Source organism: Ictalurus furcatus, chromosome 12, assembly GCF_023375685.1.
Source record: "Ictalurus furcatus strain D&B chromosome 12, Billie_1.0, whole genome shotgun sequence".
NCBI lineage: Eukaryota > Metazoa > Chordata > Actinopteri > Siluriformes > Ictaluridae > Ictalurus > Ictalurus furcatus.
Genome location: NC_071266.1, coordinates 6,002,770 through 6,024,888, shown reverse-complemented (window position 1 = coordinate 6,024,888; position 22,119 = coordinate 6,002,770). Strand labels below are relative to the sequence as shown.

At 40.9% G+C, this 22,119-nt stretch overlaps 1 protein-coding gene across 2 annotated transcripts in view; it reads left to right on the top strand.

Annotated features, from left to right (window-relative positions):
• LOC128615895 (testis-expressed protein 2-like) overlaps positions 1 to 22,119 on the top strand; it is a 51,469-nt gene that overhangs the window by 6,202 nt on the left and 23,148 nt on the right. For both annotated transcript variants that reach the window (XM_053638283.1, XM_053638282.1), the window contains exon 3: positions 19,795 to 21,313. In XM_053638283.1, the coding sequence (XP_053494258.1) occupies positions 19,820 to 21,313 (1,494 nt within the window). In that variant the 5' untranslated portion in view covers positions 19,795 to 19,819. The remainder of the gene's footprint in view (positions 1 to 19,794; positions 21,314 to 22,119) is intronic.

Below are 22,119 nucleotides of genomic sequence, written 5' to 3'. Positions count from 1 at the left end.
GCTATGCTAGATTGGTGCCCTTCAAAGGACTGACATCTGACCTAGGGTGTATTCCCGATTCTCACCCAAGTGTTCTTGGGATAGATTCAGGATCCGCTGTGACCCCGGCCAGGATAAAGCGGTTACAAGATTACCAATGGTTTCTGTGGGATTAGATTTAGTTTTCTAATTGATGAAACTGCTCAGTGTTTTAGAACTCCTTATACTTATGATCAGCATCTTGTGTAATTTATCGTGACCAAGCTTTAATGCATTGTAAGATCGCCCACAGATGAGAAGTGGTTTTTGGGATGATTCTGGATGCTGAACATTTCTGCTGTACACTAATGATGTATTGTGCGTTGCCAGTTTTTGTCTGCATTAATTATTTATTTTATTTTTCCAGATTCAAACTCTCTTTGCTCGGCCAACCTTTGGCGCACGTCAGTGTTCTGTGACCAGGGAAATTTGTAACGCTTTTATCCAGAGACATCAGGTGATTTCGGGTGCCGTGATGCGTAGAATCGGCTTACGCGCCTCACGGATAAGCAGAGTGGTGCTTCCAAAGTGGACCCTTGTATCTCTACTCCCACTCGTTTCTAGTCTGTCTCAAAGAATTGAGGCATAGCTCAATGCTAAATACAGTAAGGACTTTCATCCCGCCTCTGGGAAGACCTGAGTGTTGGGGCTGATGCACTGTTGTAGAGACAGTGGTTAGCTTTTTGACTTCTTGAGTTTAAATGACATGACTGTCAGAGAATCAGGGCTTTAACCTTCAGTTGATTAGACTGCTTTCTGGCTGGAAAAGTTTTATGTGTGTGGTGTTGCTGTGTCTGCATGTTAAGCCCAGTCCTAATCCGTGGACCCTGATCTGTTAGCCTGACTATTTGTGCTGTTTCAGTGAGAACTCTCATCGCTTAGTTACAGCTTTCTATTTTAGTCCTGCAGCAAACTTGCACATTTTCTACCAATTAATCAGTGTAAGAAATTTATTTTTTTTTAAACGTCAACCAGTTTGAATCTGTAGTGGCTGGCTCTCCTCACTGATTCTCTCCTTTTCTACTTGGTTCTACCTCCTTTCACCAATGTTTTACCTCTCAATTAAATTTTTAGGGATTTTTTAGATTGTCGTTACTCGAGTATCAGATTGGGTCTGCATCTCCATTTTTATCAGTGCTTTCCAGATGTCTGCGTCGGCTTTCTGCCTTCTGCGTGAAGTGGGGGGGTGGGGGGTGAGTGGAAGTAGATAGGTGTTTGTTCAGTGTTGTTTGTCCCACATGTACCTGAACAATGTTTCCCGGTATATGTTGTATATTCTGGCTATTAGATTTTTATGCGTAGTAGTTCGAGTGACAAGTAGGTTTAATGTAATGTACTGCTGCACTACTGCACGTCAGCCAAGTCACAATCTGGCGACTTGACAAAGCTGTAATAAATCATGGAACTGCGTTTTTACAGAAAGGTTTGTTAGATCTAAATCGTAATCAGTTTTGTGCTCGATGTGTGTGATGTAAACAGTTGTATCGGTTTTCTCGCGATACTTTTGGACTACACGATTTTGTGACTGCAGAAATGAACGCGATATCAAGCAAACCGGGCAATTTTTGGTGGAGCTTGCAATTTTTCAAAATTACCGCAGATTTTCCATAGATTTGGGCCAAGACGCGTCATGTGATGTCATCACAACGCGCATTCAGCCAAAGCCCTCCTCTATTCATGTGCGTCGAACATGAGTACAGCTAAAAGGTCTCATTTACCAAGGAGCATCACTGCGAAAGACCGTACAGAACAATTTAGTGCAATTGCAATTTCGCCAATTTAAGTAGTTTTCTTGCAAAATAGCACAAAAATCTCCGCAAATGACTTCGCAATCAAGTCTTTTTTTGTCCGCAACAATCACGAAAAAACTCGGGAGAAATCCTGTACGGCCTGACTATAGGGTTACGTGTTATTAGTTCGCTCGTGTTTTTTTTTTTTCTTTTTACCGTTCGACACTGACCGGACATGAATCATTTTGTACAAGCGACCCAAGGACGGTACGCTACATCTCTTAGCCAAAACATTGACCAGCCATTTTCTGACTTTTTATTTTATTTTATTGGGGACACATGCATACAATCTACATGAAAACCTTTTGTTAAAGGAAGATAATGATCACGTAATTTCCCTTCGACACTTTTAATGCACTGAACAACCTAACTACCTCACCGTTCTTTATTACGTGATGTTAGCTATTTTTATTTGTTTATTTATTTATTTAAGTCTACCTCGTTAAACAAATCATAGGATTGGGCAGCAGCGTTGGAGCATTTATTTGCCCAGTGCGTTAGCTAATGAATTTTTGATCTGTCCATCCTGGCTTATGTAGATTTGCAATTTTAAAATGAGGTAGGTTTCTATTTCTTAATCATTTTATTCAATTTGGTCTTTGTGCAAGCGGGTATTGGACCATAACCTTGTTCATATATTTTTGTGGGAGCAGCTTCACACCCGCTGTGACCTCAGGCACTGCATCATGGTCTAATCTGTATTTATATTGTCACAATCTGGAATGGAAGAAAACCTTAATGATACGTTGTGTATGATAAGGTCAGCTGTCTGTACTTCTGCTCCGGTATTTGTAAATCAGGTGTGACTGGCGTGCTTTGTTCCTTATTGACTGGCATGCATTTCCTGCTAAACTGCTCCAGCTGAATTTAAAAAAGACCCGATAAGTAGGTGAAGTGTGTACAGGGAAACCGTTTTGTGTCGGCCAGCCGTGCCTTCATCTTGTGTTATTTTGCCATTGCTGTAAATCCATGCTCTGTTTGTTTCTCCTGTCATCATCAGCTTTATCGAGCAATTTGAGGAAAGTATGAGGAGACGCACCTGTATTGAGAGGCTTGTGCAATGTTGTGGTTGGCCTCCTGCCAGGAGCTGTGTCTCAAATTACTATGACTTGGTACTTAAATGCATTTACTGTGTAGGATTTGGACATGGAATATAGATTCTACAAGATTTGCCAATGGCCCAGAAGGTGGCTTAGCCAAAGTTTTACAACCAAAAATATCTGTTTTATAAATTAATTTATGCTACACTGCCATTACTTACTGTATTATTTAACACTGACGAGTTATGAACTACCGCAGCATACACTAATAAGGTAAACTAATACCCCATAAGGAAGGCAGAATACAGCTCATTTCCACCGACTCGGTACAGGTCCTGGTGCACTCATGTAATCGGGCATCAACATTACATTCTTCAGCACCTACACAATGCATAGCATCGCCATGAGCAACAGCTGTGCGCAAGAACACAGATGTGCATTTTTATTGCTTCCGGATCCGCTCATAATTTGTTAGCATTAGAATTAACAGTGCAGCTTCCATTTAGTAAGATGGTTGTGTCTTCCTGAGCTCACTCAATACTTCTACTAATGCACTAGTTATTTTAGTGGCGGTCATACAGAGACATGGTTGTTGCCATGGTGACCAAAATTAATTCACGTTTCAGTTCCACACTACGGAGAGGCATTTTCATTGGTCCACTGAAAATTCGGTAGGGTTCACTTACTGGTACGTCGCCCATGACAAAGAAAGGGTTCTTGGTTAGATTTTGTTCATGGGAGTTTGTCCTTTGCATCTTATGTAAGCCAGTAACAATGTGGCGCAGATGACGTGTGGCTCAACATGCTGCAGAACCTGGAATACAGTGTACTAACAACTCTGATTGGCTGATCACACCAGAGTTGCTGGTTGCTAGAGATGTACAAGCACATGCGTTTCGGTATGAAAACGGGAAACATCATGGTACTTGACGGTACATAATTTTTATTTAGCTCTATTTGTTTCTCCGGGTTTAAATTGTGGCCATGAAATATATGCATGTTCAAGCACTTAAGCTACTAAGCTTGTTCTATATAGCATTAAATATAAAGAAGTGCTACACTGTATGACCAAAGGTTTGTGGACACCTGACCATCACACCCATATGTGCTTGCTGAACATTCCGTTTGAGATTTAGTCCTTTCTCTCTTTGTCCACTCTCCTGGGGCGGCTTTCCACTGGATTTTGGTTGTGGGGATTTCTGCCCATTCAGCCACAAGAGCATTAGTGAGGTCAGGCATTGATGGGTGAGGAGGCCTGGCCTGGGGTGCAGTCGACATTCCTTTTCATCCCAAATATGTTCAGTGGGATTGAGGTCAGGTCTCTGTGCAGGACACTCAAGTTTTCGCCAACCCCTGCAAACCAGATCTTCATGGACCTTGCTTTGTGCACAAGGACATTGTCATGCTGGAACCTGTTTGGGCCCCTTAGTTCCAGCGAAGGGAAATTGCAGCCTACATTGTACTGCTACAGCATTCAAAGACGTTCTAAACAATTGTGTGCTTCCCAAAAGCCTACATATGTGTGTGATGGTCAGGTGTCCACAAGCTTTTGATCATATAGTGTACATTAGTTAGCTTGGATTGAGTAGGGTTGCAGTGTGAAGGCAAGGTACGTTTCGTTTCATGTCTGCGCGGCAAGTGATACTGCTGATCATCTGGAACGTCGTTCCGGATGACTTTGTTTTGAGTTTTATGCTGAAGATGTTTTTTTGGGGGGCGGGGATTACTTGTATCGTAGGAAGCTGCTGTAGTTCCTCCTCTTGATATTTTCACCCAGCACAGTTTGCAGTCTGCTTTGCTTTGGCTGCAATCATGACTTGTGAAATTTCATCCGTTTAATAGCAAGACCGCATATACTACTTATATCACATAGTATCCCACGTGGTATCAGATGTTGGTGTCAGGATCGGTATCTGTGCATTCCTATTTAAAACACTTGAAGGACGAAATGTTGCTTGAGTGGAAAATAGCAAGAATAATTCTGTGCCTATGAGGAAACCTGCTTTTTTTTTTTTTTTGGCAGTGGGTTTGTATATTATTTCAACATTAGGGTTATCTGTACACCCAGCCAGTCAAACTCTGCCTTGGTGTTCCAGACCAACAGCATTTTTGTGTTGGAATGAATCCATCCTCCAGCTCTTTTGCACTGGAATAACACAAACTGTTAAAGGTTACTTATCATTACCTTGGCGGTGGAAAAAAGCTAGAGGTTTCCACAAAACCGGCGAAAACAAGTGCAAGATAGTTGTAGGAAGAACGGAGAGAGACACAACAAGATGAGCGAGTCGGTGTTGAATCTACAGACATTGTACCTGTGGCATGAGTAAGCGGAGTGTCTTGTTACTGCAGGTCGCTGGTTAGACTGGCACCAGCTATAAATATGAGGCGCGAGGTGTGATGGTCTAAGCTGTACGGCCTAACCTGTGTAACCTGTAAGTGAGAAAGCGTTTCTTTTGTCTTTCTCTCATCATTAGGTTGTTCTGTCAAGTGTCCGTTAAGTGTTAGAATGGCTAAACAAGACTCGATAGATACTCAGGGTGTGTAAGTGATGTAGTTTTGGATGTAATGATACCTTTCCTTTTGTGTTTCTGTTCCTAACTGCACCCAGGGATCAATTGGCTTCTAGGAAACTAGCCAAAAAAAAAAAAAAAAATGGACCAAACCCAAAATGGCAAAATATTAAGATTTTAATGGTTTTAACAACAAATCTTTGGTCAGGAAATTAGCAAGAATTAAACAGATGGATATAGTAACTTGGTATGGGATAAACTTTCCCTTTGATTTCTTTAACTGTTTATGCCTTATGAGTAAATTATTTTATTTTTTTTACTTTATTTTAATTTTGTGCACCCAGACATGTTAGTTTGAATTTTACGTCAAACATTTTAATCATTCACTTGATTTTACCTTTGCGTACAGGAAGACTATATAAGTGAAATATCCCTGTTTCTAGCTCCCCCCCCCCCCCCAACAGAAAAAGAAAACGAGCAAATGGTGGCCTCAGGAGTGCATTTGTTTAATTCTTGCTAATGTTCTGTCCAATGATTTTTGTTGTTAAGATCATTAAAAGCCCAATTCTTTTCCCTGGAGTGTATATGCCCATACAAAATTTTTTACACAGCTGTTATGGAGATTACAACATCACAATATAATCTTAACTTTCATAGATGAACTTTTTTAAACCCTATGGTGGATCCAGATTTATATTCCTCACTCGTAATTACTTGTTTTCCTATTAGTACTGAAAAAAATCATAGAAGTTACTTAGTAGTATGATTTTTTTAGAATGAATGAATCATTTAAATAAAAAGCCAGTAGTTTAAGAGCTTTGTTATGAGCAATGTACAGATTTACCGCAATCCTGTATTTGTCCGTACTTTGGAGTTGTCGTCGGTCCAAGACGATATCATAAGCTCGGATCTGCTTAGATGTAGTCTTATTCATTGTAAATCAGATCATTTAAGATATTTTATTTAACTTGTATGTTTTATTAAATATTTGCGTGGTTATTAACTCGAGGTTGTGTAATGCCTGTGTGACTCGAGGTTGTGTAATGCCTGTGTGACTCGAGGTTGTGTAATGCCTGTGTGACTCGAGGTTGTGTAATGCCTGTGTGACTTGTTGAAATGTATTTTTATAATGTTTCGGTTTACTTTAATTAAAGGTTTCTGTTTTTCAGTGTGATAGGTTAATTGACCCCAGACATTTTTCATAATCTTTTTTTTTTTTTTTTTTTTTTTAAACCCCTCTTTGCCAAGTATGCTAAGAATTCTGGGGCCGACTGTCTGTTGGATTTAAAGTAACATATTAGGTCATGCCTAGAATAACTAACAAAAAAAAATCCGATACGAATATCGACGTGCATGTTGAAAATCACCGAATAGGCCTAGTAGGAGCGTTTTTTTTTTTGTTTTGTTTTGTTTTGTTTTTTTTAATCAGCACGTCCCTAGTGATGAGTAGGCGAAAGTAAAGGAATGCTCTTTACTCTGCTTAGATGGAAACCTTGTTGACATTGCCGACATTGTTTGCAGCCTTAAAGACTCTTGTGAATTCCTGTTTCTGAACTTTAAGAAGGAATTTGCTGTCTCCAAGTCAGTTGCTGTGTCTGAAACAAAGAAAAAATGTCACAGACAAGCAGGCTTTTTATTTCCCCCCCATCATTAACAATATTTACGCTCGCTCTCTTGGTGCCTGATTCATTTCGGCTGAAATGCCAAATAACAAAAACTTTTGTGTGTTTGAGACATTTTCAATCGCTGGTTTTGCCGTGCTGAACCGACTGGCTACTAACCATGTGAAACTCTCTGTTTTATACAAGTCTTGCTTAATCTGGGTTCTTTTGAACAGTTGTTACTTCTCTATTACAAAAACGTTGGTAGAAGCCCAGTGATCTGAAGTAGCGCCTGACTGGGACTGATGATTGAGATTACAGCATTAAGTTCAAAGTTGACATCAGTATTTACGCTGGGAAAGTTACTCATTCAGAGTTGGCTTATGCACCTGCTTAAAGGGTCATGAAACACCCCCCCCCCTTCCCCCACCCCCCTTTCAGCTCAAGTCCACCTCACAATCTTTTTGAAAAATGCAACTTAAATGGGCGTGGATGGCTGTGAGAAGACTGGAGGGGGAGTGGGCATGGCAAGGCAGGGGCGGGGAAGAAAAGAGAAGGGGTGGGGCGAGCAATTGTCATCCGTCAGTGGCCCATGCTGACGCTCACTAAAAATCAAAAATCAGGGATAAAGAGTGAGGAATTGTAAGATTTTTATAGCTGTCAAAGTTAAAGTCCAATGAACCCCCCCCCCCCCCCCCCCAATTGCAACTGAATACCCTGTACATATTAGATTAATCGTAATTTTGTATAATTGTATACATATATGTTGTTGTTGTTATTATTGTTGTTATTATTATAAATGTTAATAAGCACGATAAATAATGTTTTAACACTTTTCATGATGAGAATATACTTCAGGAGTATCAGTAGGGATAGGTGATCAGATTGACCAAGGTGGGGGAGGATGAGGATGATGACTTTATAAGCTTCAGTCACATTAATGTAGACGTGATCCAACGTATTGTCACCTCTTGTAGGACAGGAGACATTTTGGGGAAAATCTGGGAAGTGCAATCCTTCGGTTGGCGTGATTGAAATGGCCAGCAATAATAACTGCACCGTCTGGATGATCTCCGTGTAGATTGCTAAGGCTAGCTCAATTAATAACCTCACGCCGTGGATAGAAGGGTCTACACTTAATAATGATGTATTCAGCATCAACAGAGCAACATGTCTCCGTAATGACAGTGTCTGTACACCAACCTCTGTTTGCATAGATGCCAGCACCACCTCCTCTGCTTTTGCCAGTGCCCACTGCTGTACTGTCGGCTCTGGAAACGTCGCGTCCCCTCTAGCTCCATTGTCCTGGAAAAGCACCACGCGCTGTCATGAATATTTAAGAGCCAGCATCTTCTCCTAGGATAAGAACACGCAGTCACATGAACGAAAATCAGGGATGAAATATGCGGACTGAACGAAGAAATAGTATTTATTTTTTATGTTGTGGTCAAATGTAATATGATGCAACATAAAAACGAGAATTTCTGAATGAAAAGATGGCACGCGTTGAAATGAACATCTAGCCGGTGTCTGTTGCTGAATAGTCTTAATTCTTAGACGCGCTTGCGTTTAACTCAACTCTTGAAGATGCTCATACTGAGCATTCTTTCAAAACACTTAGCACTGTTTTGTCTTTTACGCTTCTACGCTTGTACAATATATTGTAACTTGTGAATTTGCACTGTCCCCAAATGTAGTCGAAATGTAGCCAAATGTTTGTTGTCCGAAGTTGCGTTCTTTAGTTTTCCATTGTAGCCAAGACGTAGCTGACCGGTAATAAAAGCTTAATCGCCAAATCGTCACACGACATTGTTTGGCTCAACGCTAGCATTTGTACATAAACATAAAATAGCAGTCCATCGTATCGCTACCTTTTTGTAAATAATTTTTTAACGTTAATACTCAGTGTCTGGTGTTCAGATGCAGCGATGAGGAGCGTGACGTGAAACCCGAGTCTTGAATCGCACAAGGCAACTGTCTGTCTACCCATCTATCTATGCGCTGTCACTCATGCAGAAGCACTAAGATCCTTTCAGTGCGAGTGCTCTGCTTTGTCATCAGATTGTTGGTTAATGAGCAGAAACCTGACTGGAGGCTGGATTTCCACATGGCTTTTCACAGGAGCCCACCTGCTTCTTCACCAGGCAACGCACTCTAATGGTTTCAGCAAAGCAACCCATCTTGTCATGACAAGAAGATCTGAGACTGTGTTAATGCTTTACGTGAAGTTAACGCGTGATAATTTGCTGCTAGCCCGAGTTGTTCCTTGTGAGCACCGGTTAAACCGGAGACAAATCGGAGTCGGCATCAGAACACATCTAATGGGAAATGCACATTAGTGACAACCTGCACTTCTTTATATTTCCAAAATATGAGCTCGGTTTGCCTTTTTCCTCCCCACACACACACACACACACGTGTGCACACACCTATTGATGAACATATGCTTTGTGCATGTTCTAAATGCAGCATATTTTGCAATTACATTAATGGGATCATAATTGTATTATTATGCTTCTGATAATAAGGTAAAAAAAAAAGTGGACTGTATGAGGGGATAAACTGTTCTATAATGCAGGAAAAGTGTTTCATATGAAACGAGAGTCTTCACCTAAGGGCAAATAAGGACTCCGTCTTGCTAATCGACTTCAAACTGTAAGCGAGTTCTTCCAGTTCTTTCTGGAAGGGTTTGAAAGCTCTGGTGCATGCGGTTGACTGACCGCTGTGCTGTAAACACTGTTGTGGAAGAAGAGTTTGTTTAAAGCCCAAGTCTACCGAGTGTTTTCACTTTGAAGATCATTATGAGGGAAATTTGCTCATGCTTCATGATGCTCGTAATCAGCTAGTCCCAAGATCTCTGGTGAGATTACACACCTGTGCGGCATGTGGAAAACAAAGCTTTTAGTTTAACCGAGTGTAAGATTTTGAATAACGTCAGTGCTGTGGATTTCACTGCATTCTTGTCCTATTCTTGGTGCAGTTACATGGCTTGCCCAGCGCCTTTAAAGAGGCTTCAATGATCCATTAGGCCTTGCTGATCCCATATCTCTGATTGCTGTTTTTTTTTTTTTTTTTTTTTTCGAGTGCTGCATACAGGAATGCTGATGAATGATTGGGAGAGAGCTTACGTAGTCATGGCCAGTATTCCGTCATACAGAAAAGTTCTGCTTGAGTTTTATCGATTTCCATTTCTCAGTATAGAACCTGAATCTGAGGCTGCGGTGTGCACCGAAACCGAACAGGTGAAGATTTGAAAAATGTGGTCTTCTGCAGTTGTAGCCCATCTGACTCTTGGTTCGACATGCTGTGCGTTCTGAGATACTTTTGTTCTCACCATCGTTGTATTTTCAAGTGATTTTTATTCGAGCTCAACTCGAGCCACTCTGGTCTTTCTCGTCTGACTTCTTTCATGAATGAGGCATTTTCACATGTAGAACTTCTGCTCACTGGATGTGGTTTTGTTTGTTTGTTTGTTTGTTTGTTTGTTTTTTGCACCATTCTGTGAAAACTCTAGAGCTTGTTGCTGTGTGAAAATCCCAGCAGGTCAGCAGTTTCTGAAACACTCAAATCAACCCTTCTGCCACCAACAAACCTGCATGATTTTATGCATTGTGCTGTGCTGCTACCTGATTGGCCGATTGGATGATTGCATGATCGAGCAGGTGCACAGGTGTTCCTATAAGTTAAATACATCAAGTTTGCCCTGTGCTTTAGTGCCAGTCAGTCCCAGTGAGGGAAGAGTGGGAAGCCAACACGTACCCTTAAAGAAAAGAAAAAAAAATCCTTCATACATTGGCTTGATGATCACAAAATGGATCTTCTGATCCACCCCAATTGCATTTCTATTTCTCAAGCGCACCAAGAAAACCTGCCTTCGTCCTCCTAACCACCATCTGTTATTTCCATTGTTGCCATTGTCTTGCTGGAGAAAATAAGTGAGGAATCCCTGGGAAGGACGACTTCATGTAGCCAGTGTATATCCTCACCCGATACTGTATCTGGTGATGAATCATTGTGTTCACATCTGACAAAGAAGGCAGAAAGTCCTTGGTTAACATTTCAGAGCTGTGCTGTTCTCTAGTCACGTGTAAAGACGTTATTTCAGCCTGAATAGCGTCTGACTGTGTGCGCTAACATATTAAAGTTATGTAACTGTTATATAACAGATTTTGTGCAGTTTAGTCACCGCTTTTTTTTTTTTCCCCTTCATATTCTTGATTCTGGAAAGAGATTGGTAAGCATTTGTTCAAGCTCATTAATATGCCTAAAAGAAAAAGTTCTTACCTCTAACGTGGTCGGACCACGTTAGAGGAAGCAGCGGATCAACTACGGTAGGTTTTATATTCTTGTTGTGGGAGTGGGCGGTAAGACGCACGCAGGACAAAGAAAGGCCACAGCCGTTAACATGAGGGTTTATGGAGCTTTATCACGGTTAGGAGGACGAAGGCAGGTTTTCTTAGTGCACTTGAGAAATAAAAATTCAGTTGGGATGGATCAGAAGATCCATTTTGTGATCATCAAGCCATGTATGAAGGATATATATATATATTTTTTTAATTATTATTATTATTTTTTTTTAATGGGTACGTTTTTTGCTTCCCAGTCTCACTCTTCCTTCACTGGGACTGACAGGCACTAAAGCATGGGGGATACTTGATGTATTTTCCTTATATATTGTGACTGGTGTACCATTTCAGAAAGGTAAATCTTTGCACCCGTCACCCCTGTTACAGCAGCAGTGATTCCCAGACACAGGGTTTGATAATTACCAGGCGGAAGATAAATTTGCAGAGTATGTGGTGGTGCCTTGGACTGTTTTTGTGAGCCACTACATTAGATTAAAGTCCACTTGATCCTCTTTCACTCAGTAGCCTGATAAACATCGGCCCAAGCGAACGGGATTACGGCAGCTCAGCCAGGTTAAGTCTTCAGTCCGAGTGGGAGTGCCAATATTGATGGTGCTGACCCAGTTCACTTTCCAGCTCACACTCGCTTCCTGTGGAATGCTTTCACTGCAAATTCCCCGGTGGTATTTCTTATAAAGAATTTAAATAATATTAAACCTGATGCATTGCATGTTACTTGTTGCTGTGATTGTTGCTTGGGATCCTTGCAGGATTTTGACTGTGCGAGTCAAAATGGGGCCCGGGAAATGGACAGCCATCCATCCATTTTCTGTACCGCTTATCCTACACGGGGTCACAGGAAGCCTATCCCAGGGGACTCGGGGTACAAGGCGGGGGGGACAGTGGATTGGATGCCAGCGCTTCAGTGCACAATCGCATGCACACTCACACACCCATTCACACAATTTGGAGATGCCAGTCAGCCTACAACTCATGTCTTTGGACTGGGGGAAGAAACTGGAGCACCTGGAGGAAACCCCCAAAGCACGGGGAGAACATGCGAACTCCGTGCACACAGGGCGGAGAATCAAAACCCCAACCCCGGAGGTGCGAGGCCACTGTGCTCTTGGAAATGGACACAATTTTAAAATTCAAAGTCGGAGGTGGACAAATTGCTGGCCTGGGTGCACGGGACAAGCAGATGGTCCTGTGATCCTTTTCACTAGGCTCTTTATGAAACCATTATAAACCAGTATTTTTTTTTCTTATTACTCTTATGGTAGTCCAACAACCAGAAAAAGAAAATGTTAAGCACCGTTTCCCAGTTTTTTTGTAAAATATTTTTCTTCGTGTTTGTACCTCTTGTATTGATTTGCATGTACGAGGCCAGGTGAACATGATATCAGGACTAATAGTACTATTTGGATAAGACCTGTAAAGATCTTATGCATTGCCAAACTTAAGCAAACATGGGATTGTTTTAGGTTAAGATTCTCAGTCCTAAACAGTTGTGAATGGCTTCTACAGAACTCCTAAGGAACTTGCAGAGTACCTTTTTAAAGCATTGCTTAGATTGTACAATTTCCTAATCTTTTGTTTAGCACATTCCATTTAAAAAATGGAAACAGTGGGTGTTGTGACTATCACTTGGCTCTTACTGAATCTCTTAGCTACTGATTGGTCCATTAAACCTGTTGCCTGTGCAGATCAACGGGTTAGAAGTGTTTTCTTTGAGTCAGCAAATACACAGTAGATTATTTTTGATTAGATAGCTAACGGGTTTGTCTTTAACCCGTCGAGAACTAAGGTGTTACTGATGACATGTTCACATTTGATTAAAACTCCAATTACGTACAATATACTAATAAGCTTTAGTATATAAATATGCTGCAAAGTCCATGGGATCTAAATTTCTTTAACCAACTCGAATTCCTAAACACGGCTTTAGGCTCATAGAAATAACGACAAACGCGTACGTGTAGATTAGACAAAAAGTTCCTGTGGCTGTTAGTTTGTGTCTTGTGTGTGCTGTACCATCCATCCAGCATTTTGAGTTTAGATGAAAAGACTAATAGACACATTGTATAGTGTGTTCTTTGATTTACATCTTGCATGAGAGGCTTTGTATTAGCTATTAGCAAATTACAAGCTAAATCTATGAGCTTGAAACACTCCATAGAGATTCCAGTGATCCCTACAACGAAAATCAAAGCTTTGAAGAATTCAGCGACGTCTCTATACACGTTTAGTGAGAGATTGTATATGATGGGATAAGATCAAACCGAGGTTATATGCTTTTCTGCCATTTTATTATTATTATTTTTATTTTTTTAAGTCAAGCAGGACATAAGAACTATGTGCAGATAGGAACTAAAGTTTTGAGAAGGGAAATGGAAAGAAAAGTTTGTACCGCACACATACCATACAAACGGTCCAAGGAATCTATGTCCAAGGCACACAGAAAGTGAATGTTCACCTTTTGCTTTGTCGTTTGCTAGTATGAATGCAGAGTAATAAAGACATACAGGCTTATCTTTACTAAAAATGTACAGATCCTCAGTTAGTTCTAACACGCTTTAGGCTCGTCACTCTTCACACAAAGGCGTGAATGCATATGTGGTTTATTTGCCTTCCCACTTGGCACAGCGTCTACTGTCTGCACTATATGGCCAACCGTTTGTGAACATCATCACAGTCGTATGTGCTTGTTGAACATTCCTTTCCAGATTTAGTCCCTCTTTTCTATTATAATAACCTCCACTCTTAAGTCTTTCCACCAGATTTTGGAATGTGTCTGTGGGGATTTTCCCATTCAGCCACAAGAGCATTAGTGAGGTCAGTCACTAGCTGCGTTTACATGGACAACAATAATGCACTCTTAATCCGATTAAGACCATACTCTAATTAAGAAACTACCATGTAAACAGCAATTTTTACTTACCTTAATCTAATTAAGGTCATAATCGAAGTAAGCAATAATCTAATTAAGACAGGTGGAGTACTCCTGTTTTAGTCGCATTATGGACGTGTAGTAGTGACATGTAAACACCTTAATCACATTATGAACGTCGTGTGGGAGTTTTCACCGCATTTTGCGACAGGACACGATCACACACGGCAGTTTTACGTTTTACGGCGAACAAGAGAGTTCGGCTGTGACTCAAATCGCATACTTTCCTACTATAGGCCTGTAGTGGGGAAAAATACATGTATCTCGGCTACTATATAGACGGTAACTACGCGATTTGGGACACACCCACCGCTTCAAGCAGTCATCTATTAGCACGTACAACATGACAAATAATTAACTGCACTTAAAGCGTTCGTAAAAAAATTAAATAAAAACACCCAAAACTGTATACGGTACCATAACGAAGACGAACTGTATGTCGATATGTGAAATTCTGGAGGGACGTCGGACGGCGTGGCGCGGCGACGTAATGACGCGGGCTGTTAATCTAATTATGTTCTATAACATGTAAAACGGGAACATGACAGGAGTATTCTAAAAGCGACTCATGTAAACACCTTAATCACATTATCATCTTACTCAGAGTAAGGTCAATAATTAGATTACTGCTGTCCATGTAAACATAGTCACTGATGTTGGGTGAGGAGGTCTGGGGTGCATTCGGCATTCCAGTTCATCCCAAAGATGTTCAGTGGGGTTGAGGTCAGGGCTCTGTGAAAGGCCACTCCAACCTTAATACACCATGTCTTCATGGAGCTCAATTTGTGCACAGGGACATTATGCTGGAACATGTTTGGGTCTCTTGGTTCCAATGAAGGGAAATTGTATTGCTACAGCATAAAAAGACAACATTCTGGGGAAGAACCACAAATAGGTGTGATGGTCAGGTGTCCACATATTTTTGGCCATGTAAGTGTACTTCATGGATGCTGTTGCACTGGTGGCACAGACGAAACAGTGTGGATTAGACGGATGGCCGCTGTAGGCGTACATAGCTCATTTGGTGAGATTTGAAATGGCTCCAGCGTGAACGTTTTTGGTATTGGTGACCTACAGGAGAGTTCAATATTCATACTTTGCCTTAGAATTTTCACAATGCTACTTGTTCTACAAACCTGTTAAGTTTCAGATAAGGGGAACTAAATGTCTTTCTTGTCATTCCTTTTACTATCCCCATGCTCTCTGCCTGGATGGAAGTCAATGAGGTGTAATGTTTAATACCAGACAAAAACGCTGTTTGGTCAGCCGTAATGATATGAGGTCATTAGTACACATTAGATTAAACTTGCTTTGTTTACACAGTGTATCACTGTTTAACTCCTCGTTCTGATTTGATCGTGTGTGTGTGTGTGTGTGTGTGTGTGTGTGTGTGTGTGTGTGTGTGTGTGTGTGTGTGTGTGTGTGTGTAGTGAAATGGTGGTGGTTTTTCTATTTTCTCTCGTAATGAGATGAGCTCAGTAGATTAACACAGTGCAGTAATTAAAGTGACCCTGCCGTTTAAGGCACGGAGTACCAATGTATCAGGTTTAATCTGCTATATAGGCTATTAAACCACCGCGCCATGACTTCTCGATCCTAAGCACCTTGGAACATCGCACCTTTTGTTTGAACTTTGCCTGAACTCCTAATTAACACTCTATATGTACACTGTGTGTTTGTTTATGTGTGCTCTTGGAGACAGATGGAGTTTAAGGCCAGCTCAGACTGTAGCAGTGTGTGAAAACGAGGATGTGCTTTGGCAGCTTGTGGAGGTTTATAGCTGAAGAATAGTGTCATTGTACTCATGACCCACAGCTCCCTCTATCATGTGATAATGCTGAAGTGAGCTTGCTTTTGTCACTCCGGTTAAACGATGATTAGGGCGTTTGGGAGCGCGTTAGCGTGGCACTCAGACGCAACAGTACGAGTCATGCCGTGTGCCTCAGAGCCGAACTCGCAATGGTTATACGCTGAAGAAAATAATGAGTGAGATTTCCTTAAGAAAAGTGTGATAACAGTTTCCACGCATAAACTCTCAGTAAATGTAACTAAACGTATGCTTAAGTACGATTTTACATGGCAGCGAGGGTTATTATATATTATATTATATAGTATTTATTGCACAAATAAAACTGGTCAATCGAATTATGTACATTTGAGCGCTCTTGCAAAACATGTCATAGTACATCCTTCAAGCCAACACAAAACAAGAAAACGATCCATCCATAACGCTGAAAATTAAATCTGTTTACGTTTCCATAAAAGCGTATGCGAATCGATTTGGACCTTCATTATCCAATCGATTCAAATCTCATTTTTCTAGTTTTTTGTGCAGTTCCGAAATAATAGTAAATTTAACCAAGTAAACTAAGTAAGATAAGCACTTCGGGCTTATTTTAGACATACATTTACAACATAAAGCATTTAAGTAATTATAATAATATTTTTCATGTAAAAATCATATTCCTTTGGTCATCTTTACTGCACCACCGATTTATTGTGGGGTTTTTTTGTGTTTTTTTTTTTTTTTTTTTCAGTGTAGCTTCTAGAAACAGTATCTTCTCAGTTTTGTTTGAGTATAGAACTATTTCAGACTAAATAAATTGTTTCTACAGTGTACAAACATATATTTTTAGTGATCTGATCATAACCAGAGATCGATAAACCACATTAAACAGGCATCGTGTGCCTATGGAGCTGGGTCAGCAGGACATAAACAAAATCTATAGCGAATAAGATTATAAGGTTTTCACATACAGGATGGCATGTCATAAAATTATGATTTAAAAAAAAAAAAATTGGGTGAAGATTCCTACATTGTGTGATGTCTCTGCTGTTTTAAGATTTTTACTTGGATTGCACTGTACGAGATGATCCCAATCAGATGGACTAATTCTGTAACGCGTTACATGATGACGTCTTCTCCATGTCAGATCATATGATGATCCTCTGACGATTGATCTGTGATTGAATAAGATTGGGACTTTCTGCTTAAACTGTGTTTGTCAAACTGTGTTCTGAGCTGGGCTCGTGCAGAAAATGGGCTGCCATAAATAAATATTTTGTGAGCATGAGGTAATAAGGATATGTATTTTTGGTCCATTAGCATGTTTTCGCCATTGCCGCTAATCATTTGTTATCCATGTGATGATGAACAATGCTTTTAGTCACTTAAGCATGCAGTTTGCACAAGGCTAAACTGGTATATAAGCTTCCCTTCCTTATCAGCTTTGTAGCTCCAATCTAGTCTCGGATAACCGGTTACATTTGTGGTAAGAGCACAGATTTTATGTGTAGGGGGTGTTGTGATTCCAATTTGGTGATTGTCCTGTTCTAAGACGCTTGCTAAACCTGGTCTCTAAGTGACGATTTAAAGGAGGATCGCAGCTAGGCTCTTTAATTAACACGAGACTCTTTGGAGACTTGTTTGACCCTAGTTGCTTGAATTGTAGTGACTCTTGGTATCCGTAGCTGAAGGATCTTTCTGCCTGAGCAGTCTGAATGAATTGACAGCAATTAGAAAAACAAAGCCACATCGATATCTCATTATGATATTAGGTTCTAATCCGGTGCTTTTAAGTTTTAGCACATATCTAACATCAATACGTTTAAACCAAGTCCGTTTTTTGCTCTGGTTAATACGTGAAATGTTGTTTTTTCTTCCATCTGTGGATAGTCTAGTTTCAGGCGCATCTCAGGTCGTGATATATTGACAACTCCTGACTGTTTAAGATGATCAGGTATTGGTGTCCATTCTACCAGCTAGTATTCGTTGGATAGGTTTGATGCAACCCTTACCAGGATACTGAAGATAATGAATGAACAGACTTATCAATTTGGATTGGACTAGTTTTGCATGGGGCGGTGAAGTAATTATCTGTAATTATCTCTAGCTTGATATAAGTATCTCTGTGATTTTTACCCCCCTCTAAATCCGTCAGACCAGTAATGCTTTTGTGCTTGCACACATCTGGAAAGATCACACCTGTATTTTACTTTGTATAAACAGAACAGTAGAAATAATATATATTCCTTCCAGATTGACTTTGGGAAAGATTCCGTTACTTCCTGTGGGAGAGCCATCACGCTATTTTCAGTATAAAGAAACTCCAAGAACCTGCATTCTTCTGCCAAAACCAATTTGAGTTTAGGATGCAGCGTTATGAAATGTAGCTTGGCCATTACCTCCTACAAGAAATTCTAGCTGTAAGAACAGAGCCAGAAAGCTTAAAAGTAATTATCTGTTAAGGCTTGGGGATGCATTACCACAGCTGAATCTGAAAACAGGACAGTTTATGGTTCTTCTACAGGTTCTATGAAGAATTTTAGATTGTATTAATTGGAGTTTATTTAAATTACAGGTCATGAGTTTATGTTTGTGACTTTTTTATTTTTGGTTAAATTGTAGCTTGAGGGGAAAGGTGAACTGTATGAAACTTTCCTTGGTGGTGTTAAAGATCGTGAGCTAGTCAGTACTGAATGTCTGTCCATGGTTGTGGTCATTCTTCTTTGAGTCCATGCTAAAACCTAATATTTATTGTCCATTACAAAACATGTAACCATTACATAATGGGGTATTTAGTAGACAGAGAGAAAGCATGATTAAAAAAATTCCTTTGCACCGTTTAATTTCCACATGGATTGTTCATCTCTCAGAGGAATGCTTCTGATGTCCAGCTCTTGAATGAGACATTATTCAGTCTCAAATCAAGGTTGATTTTTTTTTTTTGGTGATTTGTCTGTATGTAGAATAATTTGTGATTTAATGACTGTAAATCCCAGTATGGTTCTTAAGGGTTTTTTCCTTCCATAGCAGTAAACATCAAGGCCTTTTTAATATCTGTTGTCTATTTATAGAGTGGTTCTGGCGTCATCTCCGCCATTAAGGGCATTGCCCAAATAGAAAAATGAAAGGTGATAAAATGGAAAGACGGTATGTTCGGAGTTAGTATCTATGTTGTGGTTCAAAGGGGTTGTGAAGAACGTTTGCTGTTATTGTGTGGGGATTTACGAGTGTGGGAAGATGACTAAAAGGCCGAGGTCACAGTGTCACTATGGAAATTACAGCTGGAGATTCTTCTTCGTCCCAACAACTCTCAAACAGCTTCACGTTTTCATAGAAGTCAAGCCGTTTCTCCACTGTGCTTTAGCTTAGTTCAAAATGGCACAGTCTGCTGACCTCAGGATTGATTTCAGTGCAATACGATCTGAAAATTGCCAGTAAGTGCACTCAAGATCGATACACTGAGCCTGGTTTAAGTGGCGTAAATTCTCAAGTCAGTCTGTAAGGATGAAGAGTGACTTCATTTCATCATGACACTTTTTACCAAATAACAAACCTATACCAAATAACTGGAATGGAAGAAATGTGCCCACATTTCTTAAAATATCAACATTTTAAATGTGCCCTGACCAAAAGGATACACTGAGATGACTTGTATGATGGCGTTTTTAATAAACTGTATATGTATGAATATATTTTTGTTAACTAGATTTCCTCTGACCTACGTTTTGTTTCTTGTCTCTCGGTACTGTGCAGGCTCTGAGACTACCGGAGCACCGTGATGGCTAGCGGAGAGGATGATCATGTTGATCGACCCCTGCTCTCATCTTTCAGGCCATCTTCTGCTCCTAAACTAAATGTGCAGCGCTCACTATCCCGAGAGTCCATCACCATCCATTTCTCTGCAATGGGCAAGGAAGAGGATCAGGAAGAAGAGGTCATATATGGACCGTTAGACCTGCCGAGCGACACAATGACGACCAGTCAAGGAGTAGTAACGGCTTTGGAAGCAAGTGAAGACCTTGTTCTTGAAGGAGATACAGAAATGAAGTCTGTCGGTAATTTTGATGTAGTTGAGTCCCTTTCAGCCATGGCAGGTCAACAGAACACTAATAAGCTGGAACACAGTTTAACGTGCTCTACTTCGGCTGAGCCTACAAAGGGGACCGGATCCTCCTCAGGCTCCGCTAACGCCTCACCCTCCAAATCGGTGTCCCTTCCCTCAATGGACAAGGCCTTTCTCAGCCTCATGAAGTCTTTGTCTACAGATTTGGAGCCCCGGGAAGGAGTCCCTGTTCCTCCATCTTTGCGCCATCGGCACATGATGAAAAATTTTGTCAAATCTTTGTCTACAGACACGACCCAGGATCCCTCGGGATCAAACCGCTCTTCAGACTCCCGCCTCAACCTGCATCTCTTCAAACAGTTTACCCAATCCCGAGCCACTGCAAGTGTGGGAGACTCCAAAACTGCTCCAACTTCTCCGTTAACCTCACCTGACAACCGCACCTTCTCGTTTAAGGTGTCCGAGGTGGAGGCGCGCATTGAAGACACGAAACGGCGTCTTTCAGAAGCCATGTCAGATCCTTTGCAATTGATTAGCAAGTTCATTGGTGATGACTCTTCCAGTATTTACAGACCCAAACCTCTTTCATCCAGTGCCACAGAATTGACGAGTTTCTCCACTCTAAATGGCCATCTTGAAAGCAACAATAATTACAGTATCAAGGAAGAAGAAGGTGACCTTGATGGTGAAGGTGTTACCCCAGAGGCAGCTGAGCTGGCCTCAGCTGCTGAAAGCAAGACTGCCAAACCTTGTCCGTCCTCTCTGGGACTGGACACGTGCTCCATGTCGGCACTGGCCAAGCAGGACGACCAAGAGTTCTGTGAACTTTACAGTGAAGACTTTGATTTCTCTGTGGATACAGAAGTGCATGTTGATCGTACTGAGGACGTGAAGACAGGAAGCGGCGCTTCCAAGCCTGCTAGTCCGAGCACAAACACTTTTCGTGAAGATGAGAGAGAGTTGGTGTCAGCATATAGTATTCCACATAAGACTTTGTTAGCTCTGACCATTATTACTTATGGATACTTTATTCTACCTTTGCCCACTTACCTTGGAGGAATGTTGCTGGGTGTAGCATTAGGGTTCATGCTAGCCATTGGTGTAGTGTGGCTAACAGGCCCAAAGCTACAAGGAATTAGACGTTTAAGATCCCCGAGGGATCTGTGGAACGTGGCACAGTTGGATATCAAAGAACCAGGCATCTTCAAGGTAGGTCTTCCCTCTAAAAGTAGTTTATTGTATAAGAAAACCTAATAATTTCTGACACATGTTTATTTTACTCACTATTAGAAGGTTAATTGCTTCTAAAGATAGCCTCGTGGCTCTGGCATTCTTGAACCTCTCCCTCATCGTAATTTGAAACAAGCTCGTAGATATGCCCAGCGCTATTAAGAACTGTCTGGGACCTTTTTGTGTCATAAGAGGGCGTTTTCCCCTCCTACCCCAGGCTGAGAAAGAAGGTTAATGTTTAATCAAACTGCGAAACTATATAATGTGACTGTGGTACTGTGATAGAAGCTTCCCAGACAGTCTGCATGTGTTTTTATTTCTTTTTAAATACTTTGATCTGCCACCCCTCCCCTTAATAACAGCACCGATCCTGTCAAGTACAGAATTTGTAAGTGCCTATTTTGTTGTTCCAAATATTCCCACAAGTTGAAAAAGATCGAGGTGTGGTGATTTTGCATGCTAAAATGTACCAGTGTTTCATCATGGTCATTGCAAGATGCGTAGAGCCAAATCAATCTGTGACTCGTGCAGTCATACGGGAACGTGGAGGCGTCAGTGTTGTGTTGTGTTCTGCTTAGACGTGAATTATAAAAGGCAAACTTGCTTACGGTTTTATGCTGTTATATTCTTTCATGGGTGCAGCCTATTGACGTTGTACAATGAGGTGCTGGTATTGGTGGATGTGGTGGATTTTTGTCTGGGGAGCTTGGTTAATCTAGCAAATTATGATGCAAAGTCAAAGGATTACTACTTGGTGCTCAAACATCAGCATATTTAGCTGGTAT